Genomic DNA, 10,583 nt, shown 5'->3' with positions numbered 1-10,583 from the left:
CCTCCTCTAAAGATGATAATCAATGTCAATTGATTCAAATTGCATAGGCTAGAAACATGATTTCATGAATTTAGTGTTTCTTATTTTCAAGATGACAAACCTGCTAACAAACATGCAACCACTTCTTTGTAACCAGAATATTCATAGATGCAAAACTAATGACCGTACACGTGGAGAGAATCCTGCAATCGAAACTCAAAACACAGCTGAGTCCCCATAATCTATCGTACTTTGACATAGCTTTGTAAATTTCAATGTATTATTTGTCCATCATAAGAGTCTCTGTACATTGAATATATTATACATAATTCCAATTTACCACCTCCACTTATCTCCCTTCCCTCCTCCCTACTTACCTTCCCAATTCCATGCACGTTCCCGATGTTTGACTTGAAGGTTTTGTTAACCAGCAGCAAAAGACGGAAAATGGATACAAAACCTAGAGTTTAGTTTTGGTATTCTGAGTAGTATCTCAGTCGTCATGGACAATTTATCCAAGAATCTCATTATAGTTCTTGTAAATCATAAGGAAACCGTAGTAGTAGTGTGGTTTCTGATTGTTGCTTTTATTCTTTACAGAGCTTGCCGGAATGTGAGAAGTGAATCCTCTACCAGATCCAACTCATTTCGTTTTGTACAAGAGGAAATGAGAAGGAGATCCACTATGGGATTGGATTGGGAAATCCTTAATGCTCTCCCAGTATATGTGTACAAATCACAAATGTTCAAGGAGAAGCTTGAATGTTCAATTTGCCTATCAGAATTTGCAGAAAATGAAGTATGTAAGTTATTACCCAACTGTAATCACAGCTTTCATACAGAGTGTATTGATATGTGGTTATTTTCACATGATAGTTGTCCTCTGTGCAGAACAAATGCACATCCTTCAACAAATGCACAACTCTCAACAAATGTGCAACTTTCAACAAATGCACAACCTTCAACAAATGCACAACCTTCAAATGCAATAAATTCAGAAAATGTGGAAGAAGGTATTGGAGGAAATAATTCATCAGTAGAAGAATTACCCAGTTCGTCGAATGCTGGATCGAACAATACCAGTGCTGTTAATGGGCATTCCATGACAAGCCAAGGAAGATCTGGATACTCAAATCCAGTAAGAATATCTTTTTGGGTGAGCCAGAATGGAATGGATCAAGGAACATCAGGTGAAAGAACAATGCCACAAATTGTTATTCATATACCAACTGGTGCTTAGGCTAGAAACAACAGATCTATTGTTGAAGAATGGATATATTTTCGAAATGTAAGTAGTTTTATCAGAAAGCTTCAGATCATCCAATCTGTTATCTATTTTCCTTATCTAGATTTCACATAAACTCTCTTGGATTCTTATTCCTCGTATTAGAGACGGATCTGGTGCAGATAGTTTGTTTTATGTTTGGCTATTTCATGCTTTTGTCGCTGTTAAAATGAAATGCTATTTTGTATGATTGGAGGCAAACTGGAAATAATATTTCTGAATATATATGTTGTTTGTGATTTGAATTGCTATCTTGTAGATTGTGATTACGGGAAACTTTTGTAGATCGATTTTTTTTCTTAGAGGAGTTTAAATCATTCTGTTGGTTCTCAATGTAGCAGTTATATATGGTGTGATTGGGTTATGTATGCAAACAGTCTCTGTATCAATCTTCGACATGAATAATGACAAATCAGCTCTGTACAAGAAATGTTTTTATGTTCCAACAGGTTTACATAAAAAGAGATTTTATTTATTATTATTTTTTTCATAAGAAACATATCTTCTGTTTTCTTTGACTTGAATTTTGTCATGCAATGTTATTGTTTTATTTTCTCTAATGCATTTACTGATTTTCCACAACTCTATGAATCGTCTTCTCCTATATAATATTAAATTATATTTTGCAATAACAATCGTTTGTGTGGTGATATGATGTAGATACAATTAAATCGTTAAACTAAAATTATAGTAGGAAAATTATTATTTTTGGGAAAAATTGTATAGTTTATTTATTTATTTTTGTTTATATTCATTTGTCTTATGTTATAGTGTGTTCATTTAGTAGTTAATCTGATGAATTTGTTATAAAAGTTATTAATTCTTTTGTTTCGTCATGTTAGTTTATATTCGTACTCTCAACTTATCTTTCAATCATTTATATTCTTCATGTAAAAACGGTTGTATAATTTTCTCTCTTGAAATAAGATTGCTAACATGGTCTCATCTCGTAATTTAAAATTCTCTTTCCTTTAAATTTGAACAGTTGAAAATTATATCATTGTTCATATATTTTATTAACGATCTATCTCATAGATAACTAAAATAATACGTTTTATTTCCATTGAAGAATATGTTTAGCTATTTGAAACACATATTGATATTGAGCTCTTGATGTTATTTTGTTATTTTCTATAGCTAATAGTTAGGGTGAAGACTCTAGTAGATGATGTATGATCTCTAATCTATGACTAACCTCTATTAGATATTGTACTAACATATCCTAGGTTACACTATGCTAACTTGTCTAGGATTAAATCACACCACATAGTCTCATCCTATATAAATAATAATTCACAATATCTAGTAAATGATATTGTTTGGATGTTCTCTTGTTTTAGACAACATTTGTTGGTGTAGTATTGCTTCAATATGGATAATTTATATCCTACTTATGTTATATTGTACATATTTATTAAGTTTATTTAAAGTAGTAAGATATTTTATTTTCCATTGGTGTGGTAGCTAATCTAATATATGTATCACCAATAATTTAAGGCCATCAAGTGACAATATTCCCTTATAATTATTGATTAATGTGTGCTAGATTTTACCTTTATCAGTTGGCCAAGTTTACTCATCACATGATCAATAATTAACTCATGATCCATTGGATGTGTATCATTATTATTCACTCATCTAAGATTCCTATTTATTTATATTTTATTCAATGTATTGTAAGCCAATTGATTCAACTCATTGTTTCTCACGTAATCTATATAAAATAGCAAAATTTTGTTTCTATCTTGTGGCTATGTCATAGATACAAGCCCTTGCATTAAATTTGTGTAGTATAAATGTCATATAGTATCAAAGAAATGTTGTTTTAGGTTTACTCTATGCTTAAATTATTTGAAAGAATTGGGAAAGGAGAGTTCATGGGTGGATTTAGTTTTAAATGAATACATGCACTTTAAACTTGCCATTATATCCAAAAGAACTAATAAATTTTATTGAAGAAAGATAAGAAATGAATCTAAAAGAATAAATACAAAATTTCATTAGTGAAATGGTAAATACAATAGGATATCTTGCATATGATGAATAGTGTGCAAAATGTACATAGATTCCTTGCATATATAAGCAGGATAGATGAGTTAAGAAAGTATGACTAAACAACTGACTAAACCTTCAAAGGTGCAACACTTATGAGCTCACTTGACAAGTGTGTGAGGAAGCAGAAAGTATGCATGCTACAGGTGTCTTGCAAAGTGAGGACACATGTCTCAACCATATGAAGTAAGAATATTTTTTTCTAAGTAAACTTAAGCTAGTTGTGAATAGGTCAATCCTAGAAAGGTGATTAGCTAACTAGTTGGCTAATGACACTATTTACACTAATATCCTCCTTGTGTGAAAATTAAGGAGTAATGTATGAAGGATGACAAGTCTTAGATGCTAGGCCACATTAGGTGTTCATGTATAAATTTATCACAAAGTGGAGATGAAGGAGGAAACCTAGTGGGGAGAAAAACTCTTTTCTAAAAGAGATGATGTAATATGAAGTCTACAAGTATGGAAAATATATTTGATAGAAGTAGGACTCATAATGACTGCTAGCGATTTTTCTTGCTACCTCTAGTCATAACGAGACACACAATACCAAACTATGGGATTGGTAGCCTAGAACATTAAATCAACACTATCAATAGAATGAAGACAAGAAAATGTAACAAAACAAGGCTATACAAGCCTTCTGCTCTTTGAGCTCCACTAAACTTAGGAGGGTAATACTATTGCAGGTCTGAAAAATGATGGAATCTTGACAAACTTAACAATAGACCTATTTAAAGTGGATGGTTCTCAGGTGTATAATGATGGGTGTATCATATCTTACTTAACTAGTACATAATCCCATTTACCATGTAAGTTATCGAGAATAAAAACTAACTCTACACCTACTCCTACAAATAGAAAATAAATGATATTGATTTTGAATGCTTGGGACGAAAATGAAATAGAACTTGTAAAACATTGACCAATGCCAAAGAGAGGGCAACATAGTCATAAGGAAAGCCTCTTATTCTCTCATGTTTCAAACATGTTATGAATATATCCTAAATGTTATTAACTAGTAATAACAAGATCACTAAAACAATGTCACATTACCATTGACAGTATTCCAAACTAGTAGTGAGCCACCCTATTTTTTGTATTGTGTAACCAAATGCATATTACTCTATTCTTGAGAGTATCATCTCTCCATGGTTTTTTTTAGATTGGGTTTTCCACATACAAATCTAGTGTTATGTGTTATATCTCCATTTTGTTTACTGCATTTGAATTATATTATGTGTTTTGTTAATTAGAAGTTTAAATAAGTTCAAGGGAATACCTATTCACCCCTACCCTCTCAATATTCTTGATGCAGGAACATCCCCGATAAACAACAATCTTGCATCAACCAAAAACATTTTCTTTCTGTTTAGCTTTCTGTTTGTAATTTCAACATTTCTTTCTGTGTCCCAGTTTTGGCTCACTAGATCCTATGGAGTTGGATTCTACTTGAAGACTTGATCATCTTTCTTATTTCCAGACTGCATTGCATTTGGATCATTTTTCGGCAAGTTATCGCTATCAGTTTCCTTCATAGTTTCCTGTTACCGGTTGACAATTTCTTGTTATCGATTGCCTAAACCTATTTTGGTGATCTACTAGAACCCCTTCCGAAGCTTCCAGAGCCTTGGAAATTGATTCTGATGTTCCTTGGCATGCGGCCGACCTTTTCCCATGATCTACATTTCATCCTTTGGATTTTCTAGAGGAATCTCTTGGCGGAGGCCAACCTTGTTGATTTTACACATTAGGTCTTGTTCTTCGGGTTTTGATCCCTTTTTGGGTTGACCAGATCCTTTGGATCATATATATAATTGTAATTTCTCATTAGAATGTAATAAATCGAAGAAGGAAGTAGCTATACTGAGTGTAGAAGATAGATCTTAAGATTCAAGGTCCTGATTGTGACCTATTCTGTACTTTGAGCATGTTCTAGCAAGCCTGTGAGCCAGTTATGTTGTAACCCCATTGTTATTGGTTGGTTGTAATTAATTTTCATGTTATAATACAATCTATTCTGCATTTCCTCCATCACATCTTTGTGTTTGCATTATGTTTACTCTTGTTGACCAGTCTGAAGTGATCTCTTTGAGGTCCCTCCTCACTGGTAACTGCTTCAAGTGGTATCAACAAATTTTCATTCTGGAGGTTGCATGTCCTGAGATTTTGTTGTAGGGTGGTGAATTATGGATCCGACCTACAACTGTAGAGGACCAACATCAATGATGGAGCAAACAGGAGCTAGGAATGGTGGAGCGTGTGGGAATGCAGACCCTCTTCTTATAGAAATATTGTGAGGGATAACAGCCTGGTTGGAAACTATGGAGACAACATAGAGAAGAGGTTGACATGTCAAAGATGTAACTGAAGATGAAGGAGAAGAAGCCCCAGCATAACAAGTAAACCCACCGGTGGTTGATCCGTATGAGGAAAGTTTTTTTAGGGTTTTGAGTAGGGAAAATACTAAAGATTATTTTACCCCACTGAAATATGATAGGAAGTTAGATTCAAATGAATTGATAGATTGGATCTCGGAGATGGGGAAATATTTTGATTTTGAAAACACTGCAAAAGAAAGGAAGGTGAAATATGCCTCTACCCAATTGAAAGGTCATGCATCTCTTTGGTGGGAACATTTCTGTAAAGTAGAAAATCGCGATCGAACCCTAGTTGTTCTCCCCTCTTCCAACTCCGAGGAGAGAGAAGGGAGGTTCGCTAGGATTCGATGGTTTTCACTTAGGGGAGAGACTTTACATTCAAAAGAGGGGTTGAAACCCACAAGATCCAATCCCACGCAATGCAAGATTGGATGCTAAATGTGTTTCAAGGGTTAAGAAAGCAAGGCTACCCTCTTTTGTAAAGAATGTGCATAGAAGAATTAAGCTAGGAATACATAGAAAGTGACAAAGATTCGCTTATAAACTGAGATAGGAATATAGTATGAAGCTGCGGACCTGGAATTAGTAGTAAAATGTCGATACGGCGCTGTCCTGCAAATTTGAGCAAAAGTTGTTGGGACGATGGCGCCCGGCGCCACGGTCCTCCGAAAAATCCGCGAAACGAAGGGGGATCTGTTCGTCTCTGCACAACGATTCCAGATCTTCAATTTCAGCCGCGTACCTGCAACCTACACACAGAAAAGCGAAGACGATTGGGGGGTTAGGGATTAGGGGTTTGCCTTTAGGTCAAACCCCGGTTTTGGAATTAACCAAGAAATGAGCAAGAGCTGTAAATGTAAATGACTGTAAAACAAGTACTAATACCTTGTTCTAAGGATGTTTGTATCCTTATGTGCGAAGGTTTAGATGTTGTATGTTATATGTTGTAGTATGTAGTATGTTGTATGTGATCTCCTCTTCAATGGTTGAATCCTTGTCTTGAATGCAACACTTGGCCTTGAATGGAGACTTGAAATGATCAATTGCTTGAAGGAATGCTTGAATGCTTGAATTCTTGAGTATAATTTCCACGCCTTTTCCATCATATCGAATGAAAGAGGAAAATGTAGTTTATATACTTGTCAATTAGGGCTGATAGACTGATTTTCCCGACCTTAGGCCGACCAGGAAAGTTTAATTTCCAATTTGCAAACAAAAAGACCCGAAGTCCAAAGGAGACTGGGCCCAAAATAGGACCCAGGGACCAGGGCGCTGGGCGCCGACCAGGGCGCTGGGCGCTCTGGTCCCACCTCCCGGGACAGCAGGGTGCAAGGAGGTTCAGGCCAGGGTGCTTGAAAAATGCAGTTTTCAGTGTCATAATTAGGTTTCGGGGTCTCCATTCAGGTTGCGTGTTGCGTCGCCATCGTGAAGACCGAAATGCAGTCGAAATTGCAAGTGTCGCAATTTTAGGACGCTACATTTAGCCCCCACTTTAGCAGGAGTATATATGCTCATACTTCCGGTAAAGTACAAGGAAACAATATTGAAAGACTTTCACCACGTCAAGGAGGAAAGATACACCAAGCCCCCAGTGGACTAAGGATCTTACGACTTCGATTGACAAAGTAAAAGGGAAGATCACGAGGGAGAACCATGACTGTCAATAGTAAGGTTCCCTCACTATGAGTCATGCAAGAAAGATATCAAAAATTTTCAAGGCAAGGCTAAATTTGTCAAGAAATTTTCAAGTATCTTGAAAAGATATGAACGGGATGTATGCCCCCATACGTTAAAGTGATCGCACACGCCTCACCGGGGGTGATTGTTTTAACGTAGTGATACACATAAGAAATGAGAAAGGAGCACGTTATCGCAAGGATTTAGCCCCCAAGTGTGAGATAAACCCAAGGATAATAGACACAAAACATAAAGCACGAGGTGACTTCGCTTTCCTCGGGGTCAGTATGCTGTATGATAATTCATGTATATATATCATATGTATGTATGCATAATTGTTCTTCATTCCCCAATCAAGGAAGGTCACCTAGAAGAAGGGAACACATGTGTCTTTTGAGTCAACATGAGAGAGATCAAGAGATCTCAATGCTTTGCATCGTCCTCAAGTAGACAACACCAAGGACAACAAATAGAAGAATGAGAATAACATATAGAAGAAGTAACAAAAGAGAGGGGGAGAGAAACTGCTATGCTAATGTAACTAGTCTAGCACGTCATCTACCCCCCGATCTTGCTGATCAATGTTTCGGGAAGGCAGGGAACACGCTAGAGGAGGAACATCCAACACAGAAGATGGAGCTATCATAAGATCCAAACAAGGGCTATGTTCATGTTCCGAGCCACATTGTTCTTGTCTAGGAGCTAGGATAAGTGCTTTAGAAAATTCATTAGATAAATGGTTATCAATATCAACAAGTTCATATTCACTATCAGAAGCAAGAGAAGTAACATTTTCATCATGCATAACATTTTCATCTAGATCGTCATCAAGATTTATAAAAATAGGATCTTTAACTCGCATAGGATCAAGATCATCATGCATCTTATGTTTAGGAGATTTAGGCTCAATGTCCGGCTGAGGAGAAAATGGAATAATGCTTGTTGAAGGTGTTTTTGGAGATTGTAAATTTGGAGAAGCGGCTGCTTGAGCCCTAAGACGACGTTTTCGTCGGTGTTCACGTGCAGAATGATTTCGTCTAGTCTTAGTAGGAAGTGGAGAAGACTGAGGAGGAGGAATGTTCTCATCCTTAGCACTTGGGTGTTTAGGTTGTGGTCTCTTAGGCTAGATAATAGGAGAAGGAGAAGGTCTCTTCTCTCTATAAAAAGGAGGAGGAGGAACTGCTCCATATAAGGGAAGAATATTTGGTTTAGGGAGAAGACCAAGTCCATTATGACGAGGAGGTATAGGTCTACTTTTAGAAGGTTTATTAGGCATAGACATAGTCACATCCATAGGGATGGGTTGGGAATCTTCTTGAGGAAAGACATTAGTTTTATCTTTCAAAGGAAGAACTTCCTTCTCAAGAATGATAGGAATGTCAAGCTTAGGTTTTCTAGGTTCACTTAGAGATAAGATCATATCTGTTTTCCACTTTTGATAAGATTTGAAAAGATGATCACTTCGCGGGGGAAGAGATTGGAATTGTTTAGGCCAAAAGTAATCAATAGGAACGCTAGAAGTTCTTTCAGCTGGTTTAAAGAGACTATGATTGACAGTAACAACTTCACCATTATAGGGAAATTTCAAACACTTGTGAATAGGAGAAGCAATAGCTTTCATGGAAGACAGCCAAGGATAGCCAAGCTTCACACGAAATTGTTCAGATGAAGGAATAATAGCAAAGTTCACATCAAGGGATTTGTTATGGACCTCAATAGGCAATGTAATAGAACCAATTGCGGGAGAAGAAAATGCATCAAATAATTTCACAATCACATCTGTTTTGTCATAGATCACTTGATTCAATTGCAAAGTAAAAAGAAATTCTTCAGTAATAACATTAATCATGCACGAAGGATCAATAAGCACTCCACGGCAAGGTGTATTCTTGACTTTTGCAACTATGTATAAAGGACCATCAGGTGCCCTAATGGTTTCACTAGAATCAAATGTGATGGAAGGTTCTTCAGGGATTTCTTGCTGCTCTACAAAGTTAATCACATTCGGGGTCATAGACACAAGACCATCAGATGAAAGAGAGGAATCATTAGCCTCAATTGCATTAGAGGTATGAGAAGGTAATGGATCAGTGAAAATCTGAAGATTTTGATTAGGAGGAGCTACAGATGTGTTGCCTTTATCATTCACTCCAGAAACAGAAATAGTATTATTATCAATCAAATCTTGAATTTTACCCTTTAAAGAAAAACATTTTTCAGTATCATGACCAGGCTGACGATGAAATTGACAAAAGACTTTGTTATCAAAATAAGGTGAAGTAATCTTTGCAGGATCAATTTGTCTTATAGGAGGAAGAGTAAGCACATTTTGTTCCAATAACTTATTCATAATACTATGCAATGATTCATTCAAAGGAGTATACTTTCTTTCTTTCTTGAAAAATTTAGAAATAGGAGGCACACCTGATGCTGCATTCACATTGTTGTTGATGATGTTTTCATTGAATTTGATGGAATCTCTATTCGGTTTAAACTTCCCAAATGGTTGTTGACTGCTATCACCCTTATCACTCGGAGCCATAGGATGTGATTGTTCCATTTGACTCACAGTCAGTTGATAATTGTGAAGAGTCGCACACAACTGTTGGAAAGAAGTAAACTCAGAAAACAGAAGTTTGTCTCGAATATCCTGTTGTAAATTAGAAATAAAGATTCTTTGAATATCATTGTCAGGCACTGGAAATGAAATTTGAGCATACAAATGTTTATATCTACCAATGAAATCAGTCACTTTTTCTTTAACACCTTGTTTACAATGCATTAAATCAATCAAAGTAACTTTAGGACTTATATTGTTTTGAAATTGTTGAATGAAAGCATTTGCAAGTTGTTCGAAAGAAATAATAGAATAAGAAGGCAATGAGCAATACCATTGTAGGGCTTTGTCTCTTAATGTTCTAGTAAACAGTTTTGCAAGCAACCTTTGGTCATAAGCAAAATCGGTACAAATTGTTTGAAAAGTCTTAACGTGTGTTAGAGGATCTCCTTTACCATTATAAAGCTCCAAATGCAGGATTTCAACATGTTTAGGAGGGATAGCTCGAACAATGTCAAGAGAAAGTGGGCTCGCAACGTCAAATGTGGGCACACTAAACTTAGATTGATTCATAGAGGCAATTTGTTGCTGTAAAGAAGAGACAGTTTGTGCTAGATTGTTAATGGTCGCTTCAGTCGAAGAATTCATATTG

The 10,583-nt window shown here is 36.0% G+C and overlaps 1 protein-coding gene across 1 annotated transcript; it reads left to right on the top strand.

The window, feature by feature from the left end:
* The first annotated feature begins 710 nt into the window (after positions 1–710).
* LOC131074259 (uncharacterized) lies at positions 711–1,508 on the top strand. Its single transcript, XM_059209281.1, has 2 exons — positions 711–778; positions 871–1,508. The coding sequence occupies exons 1-2, from the start codon at positions 774–776 to the stop codon at positions 1,217–1,219; spliced, it is 354 nt and encodes a 117-aa protein (XP_059065264.1). The 5' UTR covers positions 711–773; the 3' UTR covers positions 1,220–1,508.
* The last annotated feature ends 9,075 nt before the right edge of the window (positions 1,509–10,583 follow it).

The sequence above is a fragment of the Cryptomeria japonica genome, chromosome 7, assembly GCF_030272615.1.
Source record: "Cryptomeria japonica chromosome 7, Sugi_1.0, whole genome shotgun sequence".
In the NCBI taxonomy this organism is placed as follows: domain Eukaryota; kingdom Viridiplantae; phylum Streptophyta; class Pinopsida; order Cupressales; family Cupressaceae; genus Cryptomeria; species Cryptomeria japonica.
This window is presented reverse-complemented; position numbering and strand designations above follow the sequence as displayed.